The sequence below is a fragment of the Cryptococcus neoformans genome, chromosome 5 (genome assembly GCF_000149245.1).
Source record: "Cryptococcus neoformans var. grubii H99 chromosome 5, complete sequence".
NCBI lineage: Eukaryota > Fungi > Basidiomycota > Tremellomycetes > Tremellales > Cryptococcaceae > Cryptococcus > Cryptococcus neoformans.
The window spans coordinates 573,036-595,129 of NC_026749.1; the positions used below are offsets into that span (position 1 = coordinate 573,036).

At 48.4% G+C, this 22,094-nt stretch overlaps 8 protein-coding genes and 1 non-coding gene; 6 read left to right on the forward strand and 3 right to left on the reverse strand.

The window, feature by feature from the left end:
- Nucleotides 1–18: 18 nt before the first annotated feature.
- Nucleotides 19–4,445, reverse strand: CNAG_01334. 2 transcript variants are annotated; one of them, XM_012194085.1, is made up of 8 exons: nt 4,207–4,445; nt 3,938–4,085; nt 3,163–3,892; nt 1,601–3,111; nt 1,363–1,548; nt 1,027–1,287; nt 495–973; nt 19–440 (listed from the first exon to the last, which is right to left on the reverse strand). In XM_012194085.1, exons 1-8 carry the CDS (start codon nt 4,377–4,379, stop codon nt 125–127), a joined length of 3,804 nt encoding a protein of 1,267 aa, XP_012049475.1. In that variant the 5' UTR covers nt 4,380–4,445; the 3' UTR covers nt 19–124. The 2 variants fall into 2 exon arrangements, with proteins under 2 accessions (XP_012049475.1, XP_012048973.1); XM_012193583.1 differs by having other exon boundaries at nt 1,601–3,892.
- A 243-nt stretch (nt 4,446–4,688) lies between these two features.
- CNAG_01333 (Haspin protein kinase) lies at nt 4,689–7,061 on the forward strand. XM_012193584.1 has 7 exons: nt 4,689–4,734; nt 4,807–4,906; nt 4,968–5,899; nt 5,956–6,047; nt 6,094–6,260; nt 6,318–6,593; nt 6,654–7,061. Exons 3-7 carry the CDS (start codon nt 5,217–5,219, stop codon nt 6,948–6,950), a joined length of 1,515 nt encoding a protein of 504 aa, XP_012048974.1. The 5' UTR covers nt 4,689–4,734; nt 4,807–4,906; nt 4,968–5,216; the 3' UTR covers nt 6,951–7,061.
- CNAG_01332 (small subunit ribosomal protein S24e) lies at nt 6,657–8,056 on the reverse strand. XM_012194084.1 has 4 exons: nt 7,969–8,056; nt 7,464–7,745; nt 7,301–7,372; nt 6,657–7,253 (listed from the first exon to the last, which is right to left on the reverse strand). Exons 1-4 carry the CDS (start codon nt 7,969–7,971, stop codon nt 7,203–7,205), a joined length of 408 nt encoding a protein of 135 aa, XP_012049474.1. The 5' UTR covers nt 7,972–8,056; the 3' UTR covers nt 6,657–7,202.
- A 323-nt stretch (nt 8,057–8,379) lies between these two features.
- On the forward strand, nt 8,380–9,873 carry CNAG_01331 (hypothetical protein). XM_012193585.1 has 6 exons: nt 8,380–8,735; nt 8,824–8,904; nt 8,964–8,986; nt 9,041–9,211; nt 9,269–9,444; nt 9,496–9,873. Exons 1-6 carry the CDS (start codon nt 8,639–8,641, stop codon nt 9,644–9,646), a joined length of 699 nt encoding a protein of 232 aa, XP_012048975.1. The 5' UTR covers nt 8,380–8,638; the 3' UTR covers nt 9,647–9,873.
- Nucleotides 9,874–10,122: 249 nt separating this feature from the next.
- On the forward strand, nt 10,123–13,338 carry CNAG_01330 (hypothetical protein). XM_012194083.1 has 7 exons: nt 10,123–10,492; nt 10,552–10,709; nt 10,757–10,882; nt 10,933–11,785; nt 11,836–12,092; nt 12,143–12,836; nt 12,893–13,338. Exons 1-7 carry the CDS (start codon nt 10,226–10,228, stop codon nt 13,088–13,090), a joined length of 2,553 nt encoding a protein of 850 aa, XP_012049473.1. The 5' UTR covers nt 10,123–10,225; the 3' UTR covers nt 13,091–13,338.
- A 778-nt stretch (nt 13,339–14,116) lies between these two features.
- Nucleotides 14,117–16,948, forward strand: CNAG_12443. Its single transcript, XR_001045724.1, has 3 exons — nt 14,117–14,597; nt 14,661–16,563; nt 16,613–16,948. It is a non-coding gene; the product is annotated as a hypothetical RNA (non-coding RNA).
- A 1,741-nt stretch (nt 16,949–18,689) lies between these two features.
- CNAG_07425 (hypothetical protein) lies at nt 18,690–19,932 on the forward strand (the record flags this gene model as incomplete). Its single annotated transcript, XM_012194254.1, has 4 exons — nt 18,690–19,152; nt 19,226–19,344; nt 19,386–19,453; nt 19,509–19,932. The coding sequence occupies exons 1-4, from the start codon at nt 18,873–18,875 to the stop codon at nt 19,930–19,932; spliced, it is 891 nt and encodes a 296-aa protein (XP_012049644.1). The 5' UTR covers nt 18,690–18,872.
- CNAG_07980 (hypothetical protein) lies at nt 19,687–20,938 on the reverse strand. XM_012194278.1 has 3 exons: nt 20,822–20,938; nt 20,563–20,759; nt 19,687–20,508 (listed from the first exon to the last, which is right to left on the reverse strand). The coding sequence occupies exons 1-3, from the start codon at nt 20,855–20,857 to the stop codon at nt 20,484–20,486; spliced, it is 258 nt and encodes an 85-aa protein (XP_012049668.1). The 5' UTR covers nt 20,858–20,938; the 3' UTR covers nt 19,687–20,483.
- A 136-nt stretch (nt 20,939–21,074) lies between these two features.
- Nucleotides 21,075–22,058, forward strand: CNAG_01325 (DASH complex subunit SPC19). XM_012194082.1 has 3 exons: nt 21,075–21,420; nt 21,482–21,628; nt 21,690–22,058. The coding sequence occupies exons 1-3, from the start codon at nt 21,220–21,222 to the stop codon at nt 21,912–21,914; spliced, it is 573 nt and encodes a 190-aa protein (XP_012049472.1). The 5' UTR covers nt 21,075–21,219; the 3' UTR covers nt 21,915–22,058.
- Nucleotides 22,059–22,094: the final 36 nt, after the last annotated feature.

Below are 22,094 nucleotides of genomic sequence, written 5' to 3' on the forward strand. Positions count from 1 at the left end.
GGAACTGGCCAAACAAGATGTCACACACCGTTCATTTCGAAAAGGCCGTTTGTTTAATGTGGCCAATACAATATACGGAAAACAGGTTCGTCTATCTACTCAAATCCCCTTTGTACGAGATTCCCTATCCCCGATGTGGTCCGTTACCTCCAGCCTCATCATAGTAGGATAAGGAAGTGAACCCCATCCTCCTCGCGTAGTCCACTTCCTCTGCTCTGGTAAGCCCATCGCCTCTGCTCCAATTCGCTGAACTTGTTCTGGCCCTAAACTTGCCAGCCCGGACCTTAAACAGTTCCTCCATGTTAAGAGGTTTAATGGGACCGAATAGTTCGTCTGGATTGATGTGCGCTTGGGCTTCAAGAGCTTTGCGCAGCTCGGGTGATTCAGCCCAGGCTGGTCGGTCAAAGTCACGAGTGTTGTCCTCGTCGGGATCAGAGTACCTGATAGAGACGACATCAGTTAATGGAGGACATGTGAAACAGTTGTGAGCCTACTCTGAAGCGATGTCCGGTAACACGATATCCTCTGACTGTTGCGCCATTGCTTTCTCATCCAAGGAACTCTGAACCTGTGCCCAGCTTTGAGGGGCGGCTGATGAACTTTGTTGAGGGATTTGGTTCTGCTGATGTTGCGGCTGCCTCATAGCTTGATTTTCCATCGCCGAGAGCCTTGAAGGCTGGCCTAGTGGTTTCCGTTCTATGTGGCTCTCTCGCTGAGTCGGCTTTACAAGTGTGATGGTTGAAGACTGAGTATGTGTAGTCTCCGCCGTTCGGAAGGCCTTGGGAGCTTGCTGTTCAGTGATCGATTGGGAAAGCGGATGAGTGGATGTAGTCTTTGTAGGGCGGAAAGGCTCTTTGCCTTTCGCCAGAGATTGATTGTGGCCTGCAAGACGCTTGGTGGCAGGCACGCCAGAAGACTGGGATTTATTGAGTGCCACTGTTAGCTTCCTCTTGCGTAGGGCTTCCTCTTCGGCCTGGTGGTGAATTCTGCTCAGCTTATTCTAGAAGGGGTGGTTTTGAAGCTCACCTTCGCCTTGGCGGCCTGCATTTCCCTTTCCTCTTTAGCCACTCTCTCCTTGGCGATAGCAGCTACCCTAGCTTCTCTCTCCTTCTTCCGTTTATCATGCTCAGCCCGCAGTCTTCTCTTCTCCTCTAGCTCTGCTATTTTTGCCTTTCTCTCTTCGTCGGCTCGTTGACGTTCTTCCTCAGCCCTTTTTTGGGCTAAAAGCTCCTTACGCTTATCCGCTTGATCTTTCATGGCCGCTTTGCGACTAGCTGCGGTTTGTTCCTGAACATGGCACATAACACGTTAGAAAAAACTCTCATATCACTCTCGCATCCGTATCACAACTATCAAACTCACCTTTTTGGCCGCGGCGGCAGCAAGTTGCAAGCTTTTGACCGGACCAGTAGCAGGCCTGACACCTAAAGCCTTGGCAGCCATGGTAGAAGCATGGTTGAGCGTACTACTACTTGTGGCCTGAGAAGACGTAGAGAAATTCAGTATGTCGGTAGATGCGGTAGTCGAAGGTGGCAATTCCCGGTCGACCTGCCCCATTGATCAGTATAGAATTCGTCCAGCTGCTACTTTTTCAACTCACTTCAATGTCATCATTGACATTATTATCATACGGATTGTCTACTTGTGCCTCATGTGGTCCTGGAGATTTGTCAATGGCTTTCCTTCTGTCATCTGGCTTCTCGACTCCCGCGTCCCTCTGGTCGCGATGGCCATGTTCTTTTCCTCGTTCCTTCGCTTCTTCCATCCTCTTGATGTTTAAATTTGACATTTCGTTCTGCTCTTTTTCTCTTCTATCACATGATGCGGAAGGCCTCTCTTGCATTGGAGTTGTCGAGACCGATGATTTGGCAGGATGAGCAGACGCATCGTCCATGGCAGAAAAAACAGGCGCAGGTGAAGACGGCCGAGGCCTGTCATTGATGTTGACGGGTTTGATGATTTCAGTGGGTATGATTTCGTCTAGAACTGACTCCTCGTCGACCATCTCATCATCCACATCGTTGGTTGTCGTGGTGACTGGCTGAGGCTGCATTTGAGGCAGCGGTAAGGGCGCAAACTTTGAAGGAGGAGACAAAGCAGGGGTAGTAGAGCGACCGGCATCGTTGATACTTTCCGGCAGGGGTAGAACGTCGGCAGGGGGGTCGTCAAGGGCGGACTCAACGTCGATGACAGGTTTCGTTGCGTTCCACATCAGTTTTTCTAACTCTGCTTCGGCAATCTTCTCCTCTTCTAACTCCCTCGCCCGCCTGATGGCTTCTTCTTCTTCAGATGTGCCCCCGAAGTTGAGCAGTCCTCTCAGGAAACCTGCTCCAGTGCTCTTAGCCTTGGGTGCTCGACCATTGCCACTTTCAGGACGGCCTGTTGAAGAGGCTTTCTGTTTGGCAAGATCTTTTGCTGTTTTTTCCCGAAGTTCATCAAGAGCTTTGGTGACTTTAGAAATCTCGGGGCGATGAGAATCGTCAGCCAGATTAGAAGGTAAAGCGGATCGACCTTGAGAAGCAGGATTTGAATTGATGCTTCCAGTGCCAAACGAAGGCGTTTTTGATGGCAGCTTAGGTCTACCAATAGGACCAGGTGTGGTTGAAACCTGGAAGTCATATGATTCAGAAGATATCTTTGTGAACTTATCAGGTCTGCGCCCTTCTTCCTCTTCTTCCTCTTCTTCCATACCCTCTCCAGACTTTCGTTTAAGTCCTCCAATAGGGAGTAAACTCTTTCGAAGGCCAGAGAAGTCCATGGCTGCACTCGGTCTTTGTTGGGACGAAGCAGTAAAAGGTTTGCAAATTGCTGTATTGCTTTCGGCCGGTCCTGACGTGTTTGAAATGGGCACAGTGCCTGTACCAAGGGCTTTACTAAGCCAAGAGGAGCGGACTTGACGGACGGGGATGGGGACTGTCCCAGAAGACAATGCAGTGGTGGAGGAAGAGGCAGAAGATTCCATAAAGGACGCTTTGGCAGGGGCTAGCGGAGATTGGGGCACTGCAGCAGACTGGGTCGAAGAGACTACAGCAGTGACCGGCCCCTCGGATTCAGTTGCTGATGTCCTGGAAGAGACCTGTGCTGAAAGTTCTGTGTGAGGAATTAGTTCCTCTTTCAGTTCATCAGAACCTAGGCTAGATCCGCAAATTTCTCCTGTCTCACTGATGGTCGCCTCGCGACTCTGAACATCTTCGATAACAGCTTCGTTCGTTATTTCCTCGCCAAATTCTTCTTTGGACTGACCGAAATTATGATCTCCAGTCCCTTTCTCTTTGGGTGCGTCATCGGTTGCTTCTTCTTCCACACTCGATGCGAGCACAGCTTCTTCTGGTTTGGCATTGTCAAGTTCAGACTTGACCTCGACCATTTCCTTTAACTGCGTCTCTTCAGCTCCTTGTATGTTGTCAATGTCCATATGAACTATCTCATCGACTGTTGGCAAGGGCCGAGCTTCACCGGCAGCAGAATGATTGACAACGCTCTGGAGTGATGTTTCACCAGAGTCAGCCGCCATGCTTTGCCCATCAATAAGAGCTTCTGTGGCCTTCTCAACAGTCTCTGCCATGACTGGCTTCAATTTCAGTGCCTTCTCAACTTCGGTAGACGACGCACGTTCCATCTCATCGTCAGGTTTGCTTTGACGAGAGGGGGAAAATGGATGCTGAGGATTTAGAGCAGAGAACGAGTAAAAATTATTGTTTTCAGATCTGGGAGAGGCATTTTCATTGCTGGTCACAGCAGACTCTGCTTTTTTAGGCCGTCCTCTCTTAGCCTTCGATTTGCTGGGAGTAGATGCTTTGATAGACTTTGATTTGATGGGTGAAGGACTGAGAGCATTATTGGTGTTAACGTTACGGGAGCCAAATTGCAATGGGGAAAGAGCAGGACGGGACTTCTTTGTGTCAGATACAGCGTTCTCGTGTCTCAACAAACGTACAGTTTGCCTGGACGATGGGCTAAGAACAAGTTGGGCATTGAGACCTTTGATCTTTTCTGTCTTCTCTTTAGCTGCAGCTGTAGCAGCTCTGGTCCTCTTGATCGTTTGAGTTTTGGAAGGGGTCTTGATGAGTTCGCCAATGGGTGCTCTGAGAGGAAATGGAACAAACAATGTCAGCTTTGTTTATTGATTCTGTTTCGGCTCGCAAAAGCTGTGCAGCACCCTTTTTCTGGCATCATGCGCAGAAGAAGGGCAGAGTGATCACCTACTGGGGAATATGCGCCATTATTTGCGACATGTAACCTTCCAGCCAATCATACCCTTTCGAGGTGATGGCGTCTTCAAGCTCTACAAGGCTCTTAGATGCCGACTGGCGCAGGTCATTTCTGAGGCCGGATGTATAGTGTGTCAATGTAGGATAGTCCTGAGTGAGTGGCGGCATGTCGATATGCGAGTTGAACTAGTTAGCAAGACCCAAGACAAGACAGGACAAGGTGCAGACATGAATGCGATGGAGCATGAAAACAAATAAACAAGCCAGCCGCCGAGGCCGCCACCGCCGCCTCAAGCCCAACCACCGGTGTTATTAACACCTCTATTACAAAAAAATCACACGCGCGTACGTGGCATTTAGTGTTAGTTATCTCCTCCTTCCGTCGGAGCTTCTGCTGCTGCTGTCGGCACCGGAAAAAACAAACAAACAACACCTCGTCTATAATGCTGCATAAGTATTAAACCAGTAACACCATTCCTTGCATCTGGTACCAGAAGACGCAATGCCAACAGCAGGGGTTAAGGTAAGTAGATGCTAGCAGATTTCACATGTTACACCTGTTATCCCAAAGCTTACGACGCGACTGTCTTTTCAGACCAAGAAGGCAAGCACCCTATCCATCTTCTCACACACTAGGTACAGGACAGATATTGACTTATAACAACTAGGTGACTACCTACGGGCGTAAAAACACAGTAAGCACAGTATACAGATGATGTCAATGCCTTCAGGGGGGGCTTGACTAACTCGCAACAGCAAATCATCTCCATTCACTCGGATTTTGTTGAACCAGTTGACTTGACCTCTCCTCCCGTCCTTCCAGCGCGGCAGCGTCAACCTTTGACGGCTAAACCCTCCAATGACAACTGCAACTTACCTGCTGCCACATTACCGGCATTGACTTCCCTCAAACGTGGCAGGCTTTCAAAAGTGCCTTATCATGAACAAACTCTGCCCAAAGTTGCAAAGGGAGTGTCCTCAGATGGTACTTTATCCAAGGTAACGATGCCTCCTTTCAGTAAATCTCCACGGATAGCTTCAACGCAGCAAAGGAGGGTATCCCGGAAAACCTCAAAGGCCATCGTTCCTAGGAGCCCTGCCGCTGCTCATACAACACTCCCGTCAGCACCCAAAACACCGATGGTGGCTTCAGGGCAGTCTACAACGCAGCAGCGCTCTCCAGTTACAGTTATCAGGGCGAAGAAAAGGCTTGTCTTTGAGGGAGTTATACTGCCTTTACGGTCACAGATAAGCGACATCAAAATCGAGGAGTTATCAGAAAGACTATCGGATGTGACAATCAAAGACAGTTCTGCTCAAAAAACAGGGAATGGCGCGAACAAAGAAAAGCCATCAGCTCAATTTGCCTTGGAAGCTCTCATACAAGCATGTTCTTCAACCTCTGTTCAGGAGTTTAACACCTTTATCAAATCATTCCCATTATTTTCTGCCTCCAAAGATGTCTTCGTGACCAAAGTGGGCGAAGCATCCTACTCTGAGGTATTTGGCTTTTCCCAGTCAGCCGAAGATGTCGATCTAGTCCTAAAGGTAATCCCGTTGTTTTTGGGGACGGTGGAGACAGATGTGCCATTTCCCGACTGTAGCTCACCCGAGGATGTTCTGAGGGAAATTGAAATTACCAAGAAGATGAACCAAGTACCAGGTGGCGGTTTCGTGGAATTCAGAGGGTAAGCTCCTTAATGCATCGGCTTCGTACATAGACAACTAATAGTGTTCCTTCTAGCGCGTATGTCGTGGAAGGAAAGTATCCTAATGAATTGCTTGAAAAATGGGATATCTACAAATCCACCCAGGGCTCTGCTAGTGTACGGCCTTGTACGTATAGTTATCAGATTGTGGCTGTATCTTAACTTTTCTGTAGCTGCATTTGGCCCAACACAGAAATATTGCCTTGTGGCTCTCTGTAATTCAGGGATTGACCTTGAGGCCCTCCAGTTTGATGCTTCTCGGGGTTGGGTGCAGGCCGCTGGGATATTCTGGCAAGTAGCAGCAGCTCTGGCATCTGCCGAGGACTGGACAAAATTTGAGGTCTGTTTGCTGTTTTAGAGTTGATTTCTTTGATTGGCAGCTTACTGAAGGCTATAGCATCGTGATCTCCATGAGGGCCAAATCCTTATATCATCCTTATCCGAATTTCCTTCCCCTACAGAACCGGAAAACTATTTGTCGCCAACATACACATCTTTGCAAACCACTATCATTGATTTTGGTCTCTCACGTTTAAACATGCCCACCCCAGTTTGGTCCCAAATACCTGAAGAGGTGTATGAAGGCAAAGGAGCACAATGGGATTTGTACAGAGCCATGAGATCGAGGATAGGTGACAACTGGGATGGTTTCCATGCAATCACGAACCTCATGGTAAGCCCGCTTTCGTGAGACGAGGAAAAAATGCTGATGATACCCATCAATCAATTCAAGTGGCTGCGATATATTCTTCAGTACATGCTCGTATCGAAATCTCTTAGAAAGCCCCGCGCTCTCAAATCTACAATAGCCCCTCGGTTGGCCAGGGGCGCGAAACCAAAACCCGATACCGTCCGGTCTGAAAAAGCTTGGAGCATGCTCCAGAAAGTCGAGGAGATCATGGAATACAGTCTGAATTTCGACATGACGAGTGCAACGTCAAATAGGAATCACAAGAACGAAGCGTTGAAACCTTTAACTTCAGCGAGAGACTTGGTGAATTGGGGTAAAAATGAAAAATGGATTGGATGACATTCCCACTGAAGCCCATTTTATGTACATTAGCAGCTCGCGCATTAATCCACATGTGACAACCAGCTTTGCTCTTCCAGTGCGAGTTGTATGGCGAGGATGGATGAGCTGTAGGCGTAAGACGCTAACCATCAGTTTACAAGTGAACATGATCCGGCATCCTCCCTGAACTGTCGATATGAATCCATGATATGACAGCCACATAGAGAGCATGAATACATCCCAGCTAAGCCTCCATCCCCGCTAAGTAAATTACTTCTTCTTAGCGGGCTCGCCGGCCTTGGCACGAGCCTTTCCGCGGAGCTATCAAACAGTCAGACAAAAATTATTCAGAGTAACGCTTAACATACCTTCTTCCCTCGGTTCTTCCTCTCCTTACGAAGCTTCCTGGAAGGCTTGACCACCTTCTCGGCAAGGTTGGCCTGAGACATATCAGCAGACGTTCATCAAGGCAACTCTGTTTAAGGCTTTCCCAAAACACGGTCGTTCTCGCCAAATAAAACAGCCACTCACCCTCACGAGCCTGTGCTTGGGCTCAAACTTCTTCTGAGAGTCCTCATCATCGTAGATCAAACCGAAACCGGTAGAAGAACCGCCACCGAACTTGGTCTTAAGACCGAAGACGACGACACGCTCCTTGTCGGTCTTGTAAAGGGCACCAAGTTTCTCAGAGAGCTCAGAACGAGAGACGTTGGGGCGAGTGGGGTGGAAGACAGTGAGGACAAACTGTCGTCGGTTGAGGAGACGGTTGGTGATGAACTTGGAGGTTCGGAGGGTGACGGGGCCTTCGGGGTCCTGTGAATCGGGAGATAATTAGCATCTCCAACGAAGCCAGACAAATAGCACAAAATAGTTGACGATGCCTGACGAGAGTACAGCATTCCTGTAGACTCAGCGCCATCCCAGCCATTCCCATTCCCTCCGCACCGTCCCTTTCCGCCCATTTTCCTAACTCTTCTCTCTCTGTGCCTCCTCCGTGCTGTCCAGTCCGTCTGGCCTGTTGGTATGTCAAACTCACCATGCTGGGCAAAATCCTCCTTTTTAAGTTTGATGGATGGAGAAGAAAGACGAGAGAAGACTTGAAGCTAGGCAGAAATCCAGCGACCCACAGAGGCCATATCGAAAAGACGGAAACAAATCCATATTACCTACGGAGTTTCACGGAGTTTGATCAGGTTTGTTTGTGGCAAAATACGTTGACGTGGATTTTTGCTGTGGCTGTTTTTGTATTTTGTAATTTATTTGCCCCCTCCATGAGGAATGATGCGATGGATCGTCGCGAGGCGATAGCGACGGTCACCGCCGTCGTTCCTGACAACGGCTATCTTCTTCTTCTGCTTTCCGGCGGTCTCCCGGTCTCCACGTGTTGTAAATACAGGCAGCAACTGCACTCTGCTGAAAGTGAAAGTGGAGGTTGATCTATTCGGCTTATGCCCTGCTTGGCCCCCTGCGCTCCGGCCGATGGCAACGACGGAACTCCTGCCTACTATAGCAATAGCAAATCGGGCCAAGAACCTTAAGCAAGCAAACATCACACATGTATATATTGCATGCATCTGGTCCGGCCGACGACAGATGCATGCCTCCTAGTTATAAGCATCGTCTCCTCATCTTAATTAGATTGTTACCAGCATCCTCATTTTGACTTCTCGCACTATCTTGCGAAGAATAACTCTAGATTCTACACGATGCTGTTCGGCACCCTGGCGTACCTAGCGCTCACCATTACTTATGGTTACAGTCTCACAGTGCCTCAGGCTCACCGAGAAACCCTTGAAGAAGCAGGTGAGTAGCGTGCTTTGAATGTCCCTATAGCTCGAAGGAGTGGGGCACTAAGGTATATCCAACAAAGGGAAGCTCACCACCATTGCAGCCATCAACACAAAGAAGCTCATCAAAGATGTCACTGTGGGAACCATGTCCAGCGTCTTTCCTGATGGAACTGATAATGGCGGTAAATTAGAATTTCACGATTATGGACTAAAAATGTTCAAGCTGACACGTCTTGCTCAGGACGACCATTTGCTATGATGGAGGTAAGGAAACTATTACAGGACACACAAAAGACAGCAGTTTACACCTTTAAATAGTACCATGCCCCATGCCATCCGCCGCCATCACTCACATTCCTCTTGCTCCCTATTTCCCTCTCCACTCACAATATCATGGCTTCAAGTTCTCATTACGCTAGTTACTCTGTGGCGATGCCCCATAAGGATGTATGGTCCCCCATGAGCTTATCTCGAGTGGCTTTTATTGGAGTGAGTCCGCAGACTGGCTTTGACTAGAAGACACTAAGTGATACGAACCCTTCGCAGAACATGACTTTTCTTCCAGATCTCTCCAAAGAAGAGAAGGCGGAGCTAGAGAAATGCTACCTTAATTACCACCCTGACGCCAAGTATTGGCTTCCAGGGGCATCGAACTCTCCCCATTCATCTGTATGGGCCAAACTAGATGCGGACGACATCTATTATGTTGGAGGATTCGGGGAGTGAGTTTCGATTACTTTCATTGGAGTGTCTCTATTGACTGAATCGGATAGCACTCATTATATTGGACACATTCCAATCGATCTGTATACCAAAGTCGGAGAAGCTGATGACGGTAACGGTCAAGGACAGAGCGAGCAAGTTCTCAGCGGTTACAGAGTTTTCAAAGACGGAGTATCATTGCTGTTGAAGAACATCTTTTGAACTCGGGGGATGAAGGGGAGGGAAGACTCTACTGTACAGTGCAAGTAGGATACGGCGTCTCAAGTCTGAAGCATGGATTACTACACGTATGGTTGCTTGAGCTTGTTTTTTTGAAGCTCGGCATTTGTACGTAGCGTGATGATCATTGCAGGAGTACCAGTCTGTGCTGCCCTTGATAGAATTGTTGCGATGGCTGTGTTTAAAATGGAATAAGCTGTCATTGCCGATAAACGTTGTACGACAGTTTAATTAGACATCGTGTTTAATACTACACTTGCTACATTCCTGTACATTCGTCTGTAAATTTGTATCTGTCAAATATACTATTCTGTCACCGTTCGTCGATTTAATAATATACCCATAAAAGAATATATGTTGGTTTCTGTAGAAAGAGTAACAAAGGAATACAAATGAAGTATCAGAGTGTTTTTGATTCCGTTCGATCAGTCTGAAATTGTTGCTTGTTATTTGCCTGTCGTTGTTGGCGGGCCTGGGCGGGCGTTCGCTCATGGCTCATGACATTCAATCCATTATTATTGTGTACTTTACCCTTCTCTCGCCCTATACTCAAACAAATCCATGTCTCACACCATTCCGCTTTCCTTAGCCACCCTCAAATCGCATTCCATCTTCATCCCTCCCATCTCAACCTCGTCCCCGCCTGAAGATGAATGGGAACTTCTTGACCGGCCCTCGGCTGACGAGCCTATGAGCCAAAAGCACAACAGGATGGTATTGCGCGACAAGGATTTGATCGTTGCAATGGGCAGTGAAGTAAGAATGACGAGCCTCAATGCTAGTGATGGGAGTTGGAAAGTTGAGGATGGACTTGTCGGATCCTACAGGGTAGGTGGCCACCGTTGTTTAGTCCAATTTTTGAGTCTCAGCTGACCGTCAACATCTAGACACTCAGATCTGCTCATTTAACATTTGCGATCCATCACATCGTAGTTAACCCGACCGGGAGATTGCTAGCAGTTGTGGGACATCATCAAATTGTGGTACTGGTGCTCCCAAAATCCACACATTCTGGCAAACTAGAAGAGGGCCTGACGGAAGTGGAGTGCGTCACCAAAATCAGACAATGCGAAATTAACTAACCTATAATAGGTCAATACCCATCGATAACTTCTTGTTCTCGCGATCCTCTAATGATGCGATAACCCAAGTACAGTGGCACCCTTGGGGTGAGAATGGGAACTCGCTTTGGGTGTTGACGGCCGCCGGCAGGCTGCGGTAAGTGATAGCATCACTTTTTGGGGATCTGTTTGGCTAATTTGCTACAGCGAATATGATGTCCTACAACCGCATGATTGCGTACAGACTTTCGATTTCATTCCGGAACGCACCCGCTCTGTTCCAAAATTCACTGCCGTTGACCCTCTTTCGCGTTACGCCTCCTCATTTGCCTTCGGCTCCTCTATGATTGGATTTTCACCTCTTATGGTGTATTGTCTGCTGGCGAGCGGTGATATACATGTACTTGGTCCAATTCTTCCTCTCCGAACAGAAATGCCGGCCCAGTATCTCCGGGAACTCAAAACATTCGCGGATATCAGGCTAGCAACAGTCCAAAATCAAGCTCGTGATGTTTTCGGTGCAGGGGCCTCAGGACTCGGAAAGGCAGTCTTGCAAGCAGAATGGGTGGATCATCTCGTAAATCAAGTGCGGCAAACCGAAGAAATGCAGAGCAAGAAGCAAGTCGAAGAAGTGGGCGGAACTACGCAAAACATGCCCATGACGGCTAGCATTTCGGGGAAATCGACGAAAATCCACGGTTCTCCTGTAGAAAGTAGATCTTCGTCGTTGGGCTTACCACGCAATGGTTTTGTCAGAGTCCACCCACCTCACCTCACAGACTCAGGTGGTCCTGCCCCTGGTGCTCATCGTGCGTTGCGCAGACAAGGGCCAGTGGTGTTTTCCCCTGGACCTCAAGATGTGGGAAATGTCGACGAAGATTTAGAAGAGGAACAGATGGCCACAGATTTGCTTATCATGGAGGTTGGTGCAAATGAAATGGAGGCTGGCGGGTCGAAGGGAACAGAGGGGCAAACTGTCATTGCCATCGCGTGGTCTGGCGGTCGGGTTGATATTGGCCTGGAACTAGATGCACCCGAGGCCCGGTGGATCAGTTCTAGAGTAAGTTCTTTCCGACTTTTTATTCGTCATAAATCTTGACAACCATTCAGGATCCAACCCCTCCGCCTCCGGTGATACACATCACAGACTCCATACTTCTTTCATTTCCCAACAGTGATCCCTTCATCATTTCGTCCAACGCGCCCGTATTGGCCCGTGATCCATTGTATAGTGATGTCTTCTATGTTTCACATGCTTTTGGAGTGGACGCTATCAATGTCAGGGCTGTTGTTGATGGACTGGACGGAGACGGCAATGAAGGCGAACTTCCTGCCCCTCAGGTATTGAGACTCGTCGAGTCTAATGGGTGGGTATTACTGTAAAGCGTGGGAGAGATTTTTGGCTGACGGCTTGTAGTGTGCCGAATACACCGATTGTCGGTATGTTCGGCTTTTGTAATATCACATTTGGTTACGGTATTGTCGTTCTCGCCTCCACTGGTCAGGTTGCCTATATAGAGCTCGACATTCGTTTCGGCGATCCGATCGCGCTTTTACCTAATTCAACTCGTGCGGCAAGCGGCTCTGGAACTGAACTCAAGGACGCACAGTCGCTCCTTGACAATGTCTTTGAAGTGGAGAGCCTTGTATCGTCAGTCAAGACTGGCACCGAAGCCTTGCGTCGACAAATTCCGGATTATAGCATGCCCTTGACTGTTATTAACAGTGATCATCTTTCTGCCCTTCAAGACGTCTCGTCTCATGTTCATGCTCAAGCTCAACGTATACGGACTGCCTCCCAAACGGTAGAGAACCGCCTTGATCTTCAGACCCAAGAGCTTCAGCGTCATGCGCGCCAGCTGGCCGAATGTCGTCAGGATGTTTCTAGTCTACAAAAGAGCGAGACCCTTGGCCGAATAGAGTCACTGATAAGGAGGCAAGAAGGCATACAGAAGAGGGTAGAGAAGATGCTGGGCGATATGGCTTTGGAATACAAGCCACATGTAGGTGATGGGGAGAGAAAATGGTTCAAGGAATTGGAAGAGATGGAGATGAAACTCAGTGGAGACTCAGAGAATGCCAAGAACTCTTTAACAGACAAAGTCCAGTCGGTTAGTCTCGTAATTTCCCATTTTCAGTCTTTGTCAAGATTTCTGACGCTGCGCAGCTTCAAAACCAGCTTGCCTCACTTTTACCTGTAGTTTCAAAGGCCCACCAAAAGGAAAGTGCGGCGGCTTCGACATTGGCCCCTAAACAGATCAAGCCATTGGAAGCAGCTCTTGGAGCAAGATCTGAAGAATTGAAGAGGCTACTCAATAAAGTGGAGGCATTGGATATAAGATTAGATACAGGCCCTGTTAAATAGAAGGGATATTGATACCATATGACTTGTTGTAAAATGCTAATAGGTGAAATCGCAATGGGGCTGCTACGTTGAAAGACTGGGTAGAAAAACATACTATTGCGCAGTAGATGGTGCAGCAAATAGTGACTGACTTTAGGATGCGGTTGAATGGGATGTAATACGCAGTATTTAGGAATCAATAAGGCCTCGTTCGGACATCTCATTTGAAAAATCCATATGGTTATTTATTTTCCATATATGGATATTTCATGCGGTTTCCATATGAAATGTTACTTGTCATTCGGACAATTTCCGTTTCACACATTCGAAGTTCAACTTGCCCAAAAGGAAATTTGTCATATGAAACTTTACCACACCTCCAGAGCAGCTGTAAACTTCCATACGGCGGGCTTCCTCTACTTTTTGCCTCCGCCTTCCATGTCGCGTTGTAATAATGCAATGGCCCTACGGCCCTGTCACATCACTTCGAGCACTCATCACTTATCGACATGACGGATGTTACCGCAGGGATCAAGGAGCGGTGTAGAGTCGTCGTTGAAATGGGATACTTTATTACTTTTACTTTCTTTTACTTAGAAGTCCACTATAGGTACTTAGTCCACCCTAGGCTAGCTATCTGTGGGATTCTCCTTAGATATAATCTATCTTCGTATATGTAGCCTTCTAGGCAAACGTTTTATAGCGCAAATACAGCAGGACTGTATCAGCAACACCAGCGTGCTCGACATGAGACCCGAGCTTAACTAATTGTTACCACTATACCAAACTATCACCAGATACATAGGGTATCTCCATCGTATGTACTATGACCACCACAGCCAAACCTTTGGGAGGCTATATTCCCTAGCAGCCTTTACCGTCGTAAAGCCCGTCATCAGCCTTGGATATCATGGGTGGTGGCCGACGGAACCTAATGGATGCATGTCCGTGGGAGACTTTAGGGGTTTTACGCTACAGCGTCTGCGCACCTCTCGCTTCACAGTCCATTTCAGGTCCATTCTATATACCATATTTATACGTCCCAATTATTAAATTTACTAATTCCTTACCTTATTATCTACCTCTTACAATGTCGGACCGACAGTTTATCGATGATTTTGCCGAGACCGATCCCGCCGAATTCGAAAAAAGACATCAACACATGCAATGAGCAAGAGTTCCTCATCATCTTGGTAATCATATTGGCCATCTATACGACTTACCACGGCAAATCTCACACCCCAACTAAAAAGCGCCTCCCCGATAGGTCAAACTCCGTCCTTACTAGTTTTCTTAAAGTGCACGAATACCTAGAGCACAGAGGTCGATCAATGGGACATCATCTCGGGGTCGGCCTAGAGGTCTTTATGCTTCTATTGCGCGGGTTTGAAGAACATGGGATACAGCTTGCTTCACATGATGCTACGGCAGCAGAGCGCATTGCTATTGCTTTATCTTATTTGCGGAAGAGCTTGTCAATTAACTGGATAGGCGAGGAGTTTAAAAAAAGCAATGAGTTTGTTCTCTTGTGAGCTATGATCAATTCTAGAACCATATTCCACGTTAAAGATTGATTATAAATGCAATGCAGCTGTATCCATGATGTGATAAATGCTCTCACTTCTAAAGTCATTTATGACCGCGGCGTGAAGTATCCCACAGGTGGAGAGCCGCCAATCGCCAAGGTCGCCACTCCTCTTCAAAAAGCCTGGGGGAGGGCATTGTATACCGGCTCGAGTCATACTTAGCAAGACCGCGCAGATGGGTATCCTAAGAGCTTTACATGACGAAGGTGGCCATCGTGGTGAACGGGGTACCTACATGAGGATAAGGGACAGATTCTATTGGCCGGGAATGGCCAGAGACATTGAAGGCTATGTTCGGTCATGTGTACCGTGTCAACGGCGAGATTATCGCTTTTACGGGTCGCCGAAGGCCAGCCCAGATCCTCCTACAATCCTTTACAAGTGGGATATTGACTGCATTAGTATGGGCAAAGATACTAAAGACACCAACCAGCCGCAAATCATAGTGATTGCGGGAGAAAATACCACCGGATGGGTGGAAGCCAAAGCCTTGCGCTCGACAACAGCTAGCGAAGTAGCTAAGTTCTTTTATGAGGACATTATCTCCAGATACTGCACCATGGTCTGTGTCACCACGGACGGGGGCTCGGAGTTTAAAGGAGACTTCCACAAACTCCTACAGAGGTTCCAGGTGAAGCATATTGTCACCAGTTCTTATAATCCAGCTGCAAATGGAGTTGTCGAACGAGGCAATCGGCCTGTTAAAGAAGCGATCTTCAAGAGATGTCCGAAGGGACAGGTTAATCGATGGCCGGACTATCTGCACTATGCACTCTGAGCCGATCGAACCACCGTTAGAGCATCTACCAGATATACTCCTCACTATCTCATGTTCGGGCAGGAAGCAGTCCTTCCGATCGACTTTACTGAAGAAAGCATACTCATGGCTAATTGGGAGAAGATTCGAACTCCTGCTGAGCTTCTGGAAGCTAGAATGATTCAGATCGAGAATCGGGAAGCCGACAAGGCTGTAGCTAGAGAGCGAGTAAAGGCTTCAAGGGAAGCTAGTGTGGCATATCACAATGACAGGTTCAGTGATAGGCAACAAGACCGAGACTTCAGATCGGGCGATTTAGTCTTAGTCCGAAACTCTCAGCAGGACAATGGCCGAGGAGTTCAGAAAGAGCCCAGGCTGACCAGAGCCCTAGTTATTATCGCAATGATGATGGTGGTTACGACTCAGACGACAACTACCGTTACGAGAAGACGCCAGAACCCGCCTCAGACCACCGAGAGCAATGTTACTGGTGTGGCAGTAGCCACAGCAACGACTGTCTCTTTGCAGACTGGATCGCCCGACACCACAAGATTGTGGGTAAAAACCTTTACCGTTATTCGCACCCAGACGGTGCTTGGCGAAAGGTCACTGGAGTCCATAATGGCAAGTCTCTTGGCCCCGAGCAGGCGTGGATGCGCTTTGAGCTGGTGGAAGCCCAGGAGCACCCAGAGCTCGTTCGGTATCGTTACTGGTACGCTCACCGAGATTCTCCTCAGGAAGCGGTCAGGAAAGCTAAGGCTTGGGCCGCCGAATACAGGAAGAAGGCGATGATCCATTGAATCGATACCGACATTTTCATGGCGCTGTCGGATCAGTTGATGGAACCCACATTGCTGTGAAAGTTTTACCGAGGATGCAGCCACCTACCGCAACAGGAAGGGTGTTGTACCGATTAACGTGCTTGCTGCGTGTGACTTCGACTTGACGTTCACGTATGTCATTGCTGGTTGGGAGGGGAGTGCAAACGACTCCTTTACCTTCAGTCAGGCTGTTGATCGATACAACTTCCCCCAGCTCCCTTCTAATCGCTAATTCCTGACTGATGCTGGCTTCCCCATATGCGATCAGCTGCTGACGCCGTACCATGGCACCCGATATCACCTGGCGGACTTCCATTCAAGCCGCGGCGCGTGAGTAATTGCAATGCTACGGTAGCTTTGCTGATAATGACTACTATAGCCCCCAATTTGAGAAAGAAGTATACAATCTCGTGCACGCCCAACTGCGTAATAGCGTGGAGAAAATCTTCGGAACACGAAACAGACCTGAGCCCCCTAATCCCCTAACATCCAACAAAACCTGCGCCATCTCCAACGCAGTCTTAGGACCGACGGCCTGAAGGCCTACTGGGAGAGGATGGACCAGGAATTGTGGGACGAGGTGCAGAGGATGAGGACGAGGCAGATAGAGGGATCCGAGGTGTCACGACGCTATGCAGAAGTGACACCCGAAACCTCCACCTCTCTCTGCCGCCGAACCAAAGTACCTCCACCTCCGACGACCGCGGCCGATCGTCTAAATTCTCTTTGGGTTCTCGACATCTCTCTTCGCCCTTCGGTTTCTTTCCAGCCATCTCTCTGCCTTCCCGTCTCCCTCGAGCTATCTATACATGCTCTGGTCAGCATGCTCACCACCTCCTCGGGCCCCGTCCAGTACATGAGTCAGCAGTATGAGAAAGATGAGTAAGCAAGGAAAACTAGGAAAAGTATATAAACCGTAGTTTATAGTTTTCATAGTTTTCCTCAGAAAATCAATACTGTTGTCTTCTCTTACCTTGTCCCAGTCCCGTTGCCTCTTTCCACCTTCCAGACCTTCCAACGTCTAAAAGTCGCATCGGTCAGCCATTAGTCCGGCTCCTGTTCCCTTTCAGGCCTCGGCTATTCTGTCCTCGTCCTTCCTTCTCGCCACCCTCTTCGATTGAGCGTCGGGCTTTTACGCTGACCGGCGTGACGTCCCTGACACGAGGCCGAGGACACGTTGGGAAAGCAGCTGAGCCATCTCCCAGCCCGTTTCGGCGGTCTAGGTCTTCTCTCTTTCACAGATGTAGCACCCCTAGCTTACAAAGCGGCAGCAGCGCAAGCAGACAAGCACTCGCCAACATCTTCAACCTCGACCTCCCCGACGAAGCTCCTACACCAAGCCAACGCGAACTCTGTTCGTCTATGTGGGAGCATCAGCAGACAACAATCCTCGAAGGCTTGAACGATCCTGGACGCAAAAGACTCGTAGAAAATGCATCCAGGGTCGGCAAGCGCTGGCTCAACGTCGTTCCCTACTTCCAGCCGCTGCGAATTTCGAACCAAGAGGTCGCAACAGGTCTCCATGACCGGACACTGGTTGGATCCTCGTTGGCAATCTGCTCCTTGTGCGGTTCCGGCTCCCCGCTCGGCCACGACGAGCTCTGCCGATCTCGAAACTCCTGGGCTCAACCCCGCCACGACTCTATCAACAGAATCATCCACCGTGGCCTGCAGAGCATCGAGGGGGCAGTGGTCTCGATCGAGCCGAGAACTCTCGAGGGGCAGAGGCGGAACGACTTGAGGGTGAGGGGCAGGTTGTTGGAATGTAGCGGAAAGTGATCCAACTGGGGATGATTGGTGAAGAGGGTTTAGCGAGGTTTAAGGTCCCGAGGCACGGAGGGAAGTTTTTCCATAGACATTTTGTACATATAGACTAAATGCTCCGTTCCTTCTCTCTTTCCTCATGCAACGTAGAAACCTATTCTTGACACAGGTGTGGCCTCCACGCAACCGATTACGACCTCAAGGTCTACTGCCTCAATGATCGGGATGCCAGGAGCACGCTGAGCATCAAACCAGCTTCCACCTCTGTTGCCAACCATGTCCTAAACTGGCGTCTCTCCTGACTCGACAAGGTCAGTGTCACGGCGCTATGCAGAAGCTACGCCTGAAACCTCCACCTCTCTCGAGGACGTTTGCGATGTGAGGAGGAGGGAAAACCCGAAAAACCGACTCAAGCTGTGGGACCAAACAATAAAAATAAAAACAAGTTAACATTTATTTATACCGAAACCTAGATACCAAAACAATAATTTAGAAACATCCGAATGTACTCTCTTTCACCCTAACGCTTCTGAGAGGCGTTAGCCGGCGGTGAGGAGTGGAGGTTGAGTGATAATTACATCGGTTATTTAAGTTGTTTTTAGTTCCGTTAGCATACACGACGACGGACCCAATAAGATAAACAACGCAAACATGCAACCTCTATAACACCCTAACGCTTCTGTATCCAACAGAACTTGCGCCACCTCCAACGCAGCCTCAAGAGCGACGACCTGAAGGGTCGGTGCACTGTCGAGAGGATTCGCTGTTCGCATAACGCCAGCAGCAACAAGGCTTTAGATGATGCGATCGATTATAATGCTGTCAAAGCTGGTACTCTCAAGGTTTTCCTCACCACAGATGCATCCAAGATTGGCATGGGCGTCTGGATAGTCGTTGGTACTACCAAGGAGAATGCCCAACCTGTCGCTTATGACTCTCGCTCATTCAACTCGGCGCAACGCAACTACTCCACGCATGAGCTTGAACTCCTGGCCATCGTACATCCTCACGATCGTTGGCGCCCTTTTCTTTATTGTATTCCAGTGTATGTCTTTCGTTTGAATGGTGTCATTGGGAACGGTGAAGCACTCCTTGAGCATACGAAGCTCTCGGTCACTTTGGGGGGTGTCACCACGGACCATATCTTTTGGATTGGTGAATCTGTTGCAACGCTTATTCTAGGATCGCCGTTTATACTTAAAAACAAAGTTGAAGTAGTTTGGGCTAGCGACAATCGGCGCTTGCTTCGCCAAAAGTCCGCTTCCGCGAGTTACTGAACAATGGGTCGATGGACCAAATGGTATTCGCAAGACCTATTATGATCCGCAAAACCCTTGGTATTCCAGTGTATGCTTTCACCGATCACTTTACGCTCGAATGATTCTTAGGTCAACGTAACTTGTAATCTCGACAAATACGCTGGTTGGATATTCTCAAAGACTTCGATGTCCGTGTTGTGAGTGATGGGTCGACGGTTAGAAGAGTATAAGCTGATGGCAGCGCTGCCTAAGAGCTGGGAATTTGTGTCGTCTGGGTCGAGCAGTTGTGGGATTGTTGGGCCACCTTGCGCCCTGCGGTAGCGTTCCGGGCGTCTTCATTGGGGTCGTCGCCGAGTGCTGGGTGAATTTGAGTTGGAGTCTGGAGAAATTCAAAGGCGGCATGCAGTCACAGATCATTCTGGCCTGCTGTGTCCTGCACAATATGTACATTTCTACAAAAGACCAGGTGCCCGAGCGAGACGTGGGTGAAGCGGATGCAGGGAGAGACATGGAAGAGGAAGTAGAAGGAGATGAGGAATTCAGGGTGGTTGCGAGACCTCAAAATCTCACAGAGAAGCTCGCTGAGCGGAAATTTCCAGATCATTATTTGAAGCCCATTCACATGGTCATGGAAGGATCCGCCGGTGATATAGAAAAAAATAAGTTGTGGACATAGAAGACACCGTTCCAAGGAAATTCATAGTTTATGAAATTTCATTTATCGCTCGTAAGCAGACGTCTTACCAACTGACGACAGAATTCATCCTCCGGATTCTCCTTCGCCAAAAGCATCGTCTGCCTGTGCATTTGGCTCTCCATACAAATTCCCAACACTTTTATCTTCTCTTCCTCACTCAATTGCGCGCCTATCAAATACTGCCGGCAGGCCTTCTTCTCCTCGAAGACGGCCGAAACTTACATTATTCGCAAGGAGTCCCTTTGTGACTAAGGTGTCGAGGACTTGTGATAAGGTCGGCTCTGTCGAGGTCTGACTGAGCAATTTCGACCTCACAGTTTCTTTACTCCTACCACGACGACGTGCCTGGCAGTCACAGCACATTTCTGCTGTTTAGTCTGGGTGGCGGCCGCAGGGGACCAAGACGCTCTGCGTTTGTTGGAATTTGTGAAAGGTAATACAGCCGTAACATGAGAAAGCCCGGACTCCTGAGACGCGAAATTCATATTGAAGCGATTTTGTCCCGAAAAGATCCGATGTCTGAGAAGTCCCTACCGTATCGCCAGCAAGAAAGACCTGGGCTGCTATTCAGCATTGCGGGAAACAGACTTTAAAATGATGATAACCTACGCAGCGATAGTGTTCTCCTCGCGCGTCTTCTTCTTGACCAAACCGAAGTCATTATCACTCGCGCGTTCTTCGTTGACAAGCCTGTCTCCAGGGATATAGACAGGCCGCCCAGTCGCAGTCGCGTCAGTAGGGGTTTTTCCGTAAATGGCGGATAATGGCCAGGGGTTGCTATAAAATTGCTTGTTACTCGAGTCTTGCTGTACATGACAAGAACGTTAATATTCAAAGCAATGTAATAAGCGACGGGAAACAAGCTTGCCTCTATGATCTCCTGCCACAACTCGTCCGTGGCCATCAATGCTACCTATTTCATCATTCATGCCCCACCCAGACTTGCTAGAGAGTTTTAACATTGGCGAATAATATTCAGTGTAAAAGTATCTCTATAGAGTAATAAATAAATTTGCTATTAAACGCGAAGAACGGAGGAACTGGTGGTGGGTGACACGCGCGGCGTGCGGCGTAAACAAATGCATGAATTACAACGAACATGACCGTGACAACAACAACCAAACTCAACAACTTTCAATATCCTGTGACCGTCGCAAAAAACTCGACGATCTCCAATCAAAAAATACCTTGCATTTTGTGGATAGTATCCGTATCTGATCCCCCTCCGTCCTTCGGCTTGCGCTCCTCCTCATTCGCGCTGTCACCATGGCTTTCGCATCCACTTCAAAGCATCTTCCTCGCGAATCGGTATATCCTACTCCTCCTTCCTCTGATTATCTCAATGCCTTAGAAGACTGTGTTCAGGCTACGGAAGCTTGTTCAAGATCTTTACAGATTGGCTTGGACAGGTTTGAACCTGGAGTGAAAGATCTGCCTAGGTTGACAAAGATATTCAAGCACAAACACGTCAGTGCCCTCCAATGTCGAAACCCGTGTTGTGCCATGCTAACGACAATAATGGAATTAGCACTTTTTGGTTCTTCCAGAGCCTACCATTGCTGCCCATAAAGCAGCGCTCTCGCATTCTTTAGCACCTCAGATCGACCATTTGATAGCGAAAACCGATAGCATGGTAGAGTCTGAAAAGACCAAAGTGGGCAATCTTGAAGAAAGAGTGCGTGTACTTGGAAGTAATATGTGCTGCACTATAAGGGGCTGATCGCTGTTGATTGTAGCTGAGGATTCTTGAATCCGCACGTCTGTCTGCTAGTGCAAGCACGATGCGTAGTGTCTCTTCTGGCAGATCGAATAAAACTGTTTCAAATACTTGCGATGATACCAGTTCCAAGATTTCAGGTCTCAATATGAAGGACCTTAGTATATTGCAGAGGAAGAAAGTAATGCAGTTGAAGGCTAAGAGGGACAGACTGGAGAGGGAGATGGCGAGATTGGGCAGATGATGGTGGGCGTGTGTGTTGAGAGAGTGATGTGAGCAAGCGGATTGTTTATCTCCATCATGGTGCATGTATCATATGAAAGAACACTTTGGGCAATTTAATCCATCTTGGTTAGGGGTGTGAACTGTGCGCTGGAGTGATGAGCGGTGTAACTTGTGCCAAATGATGCCAGCATGAATAATA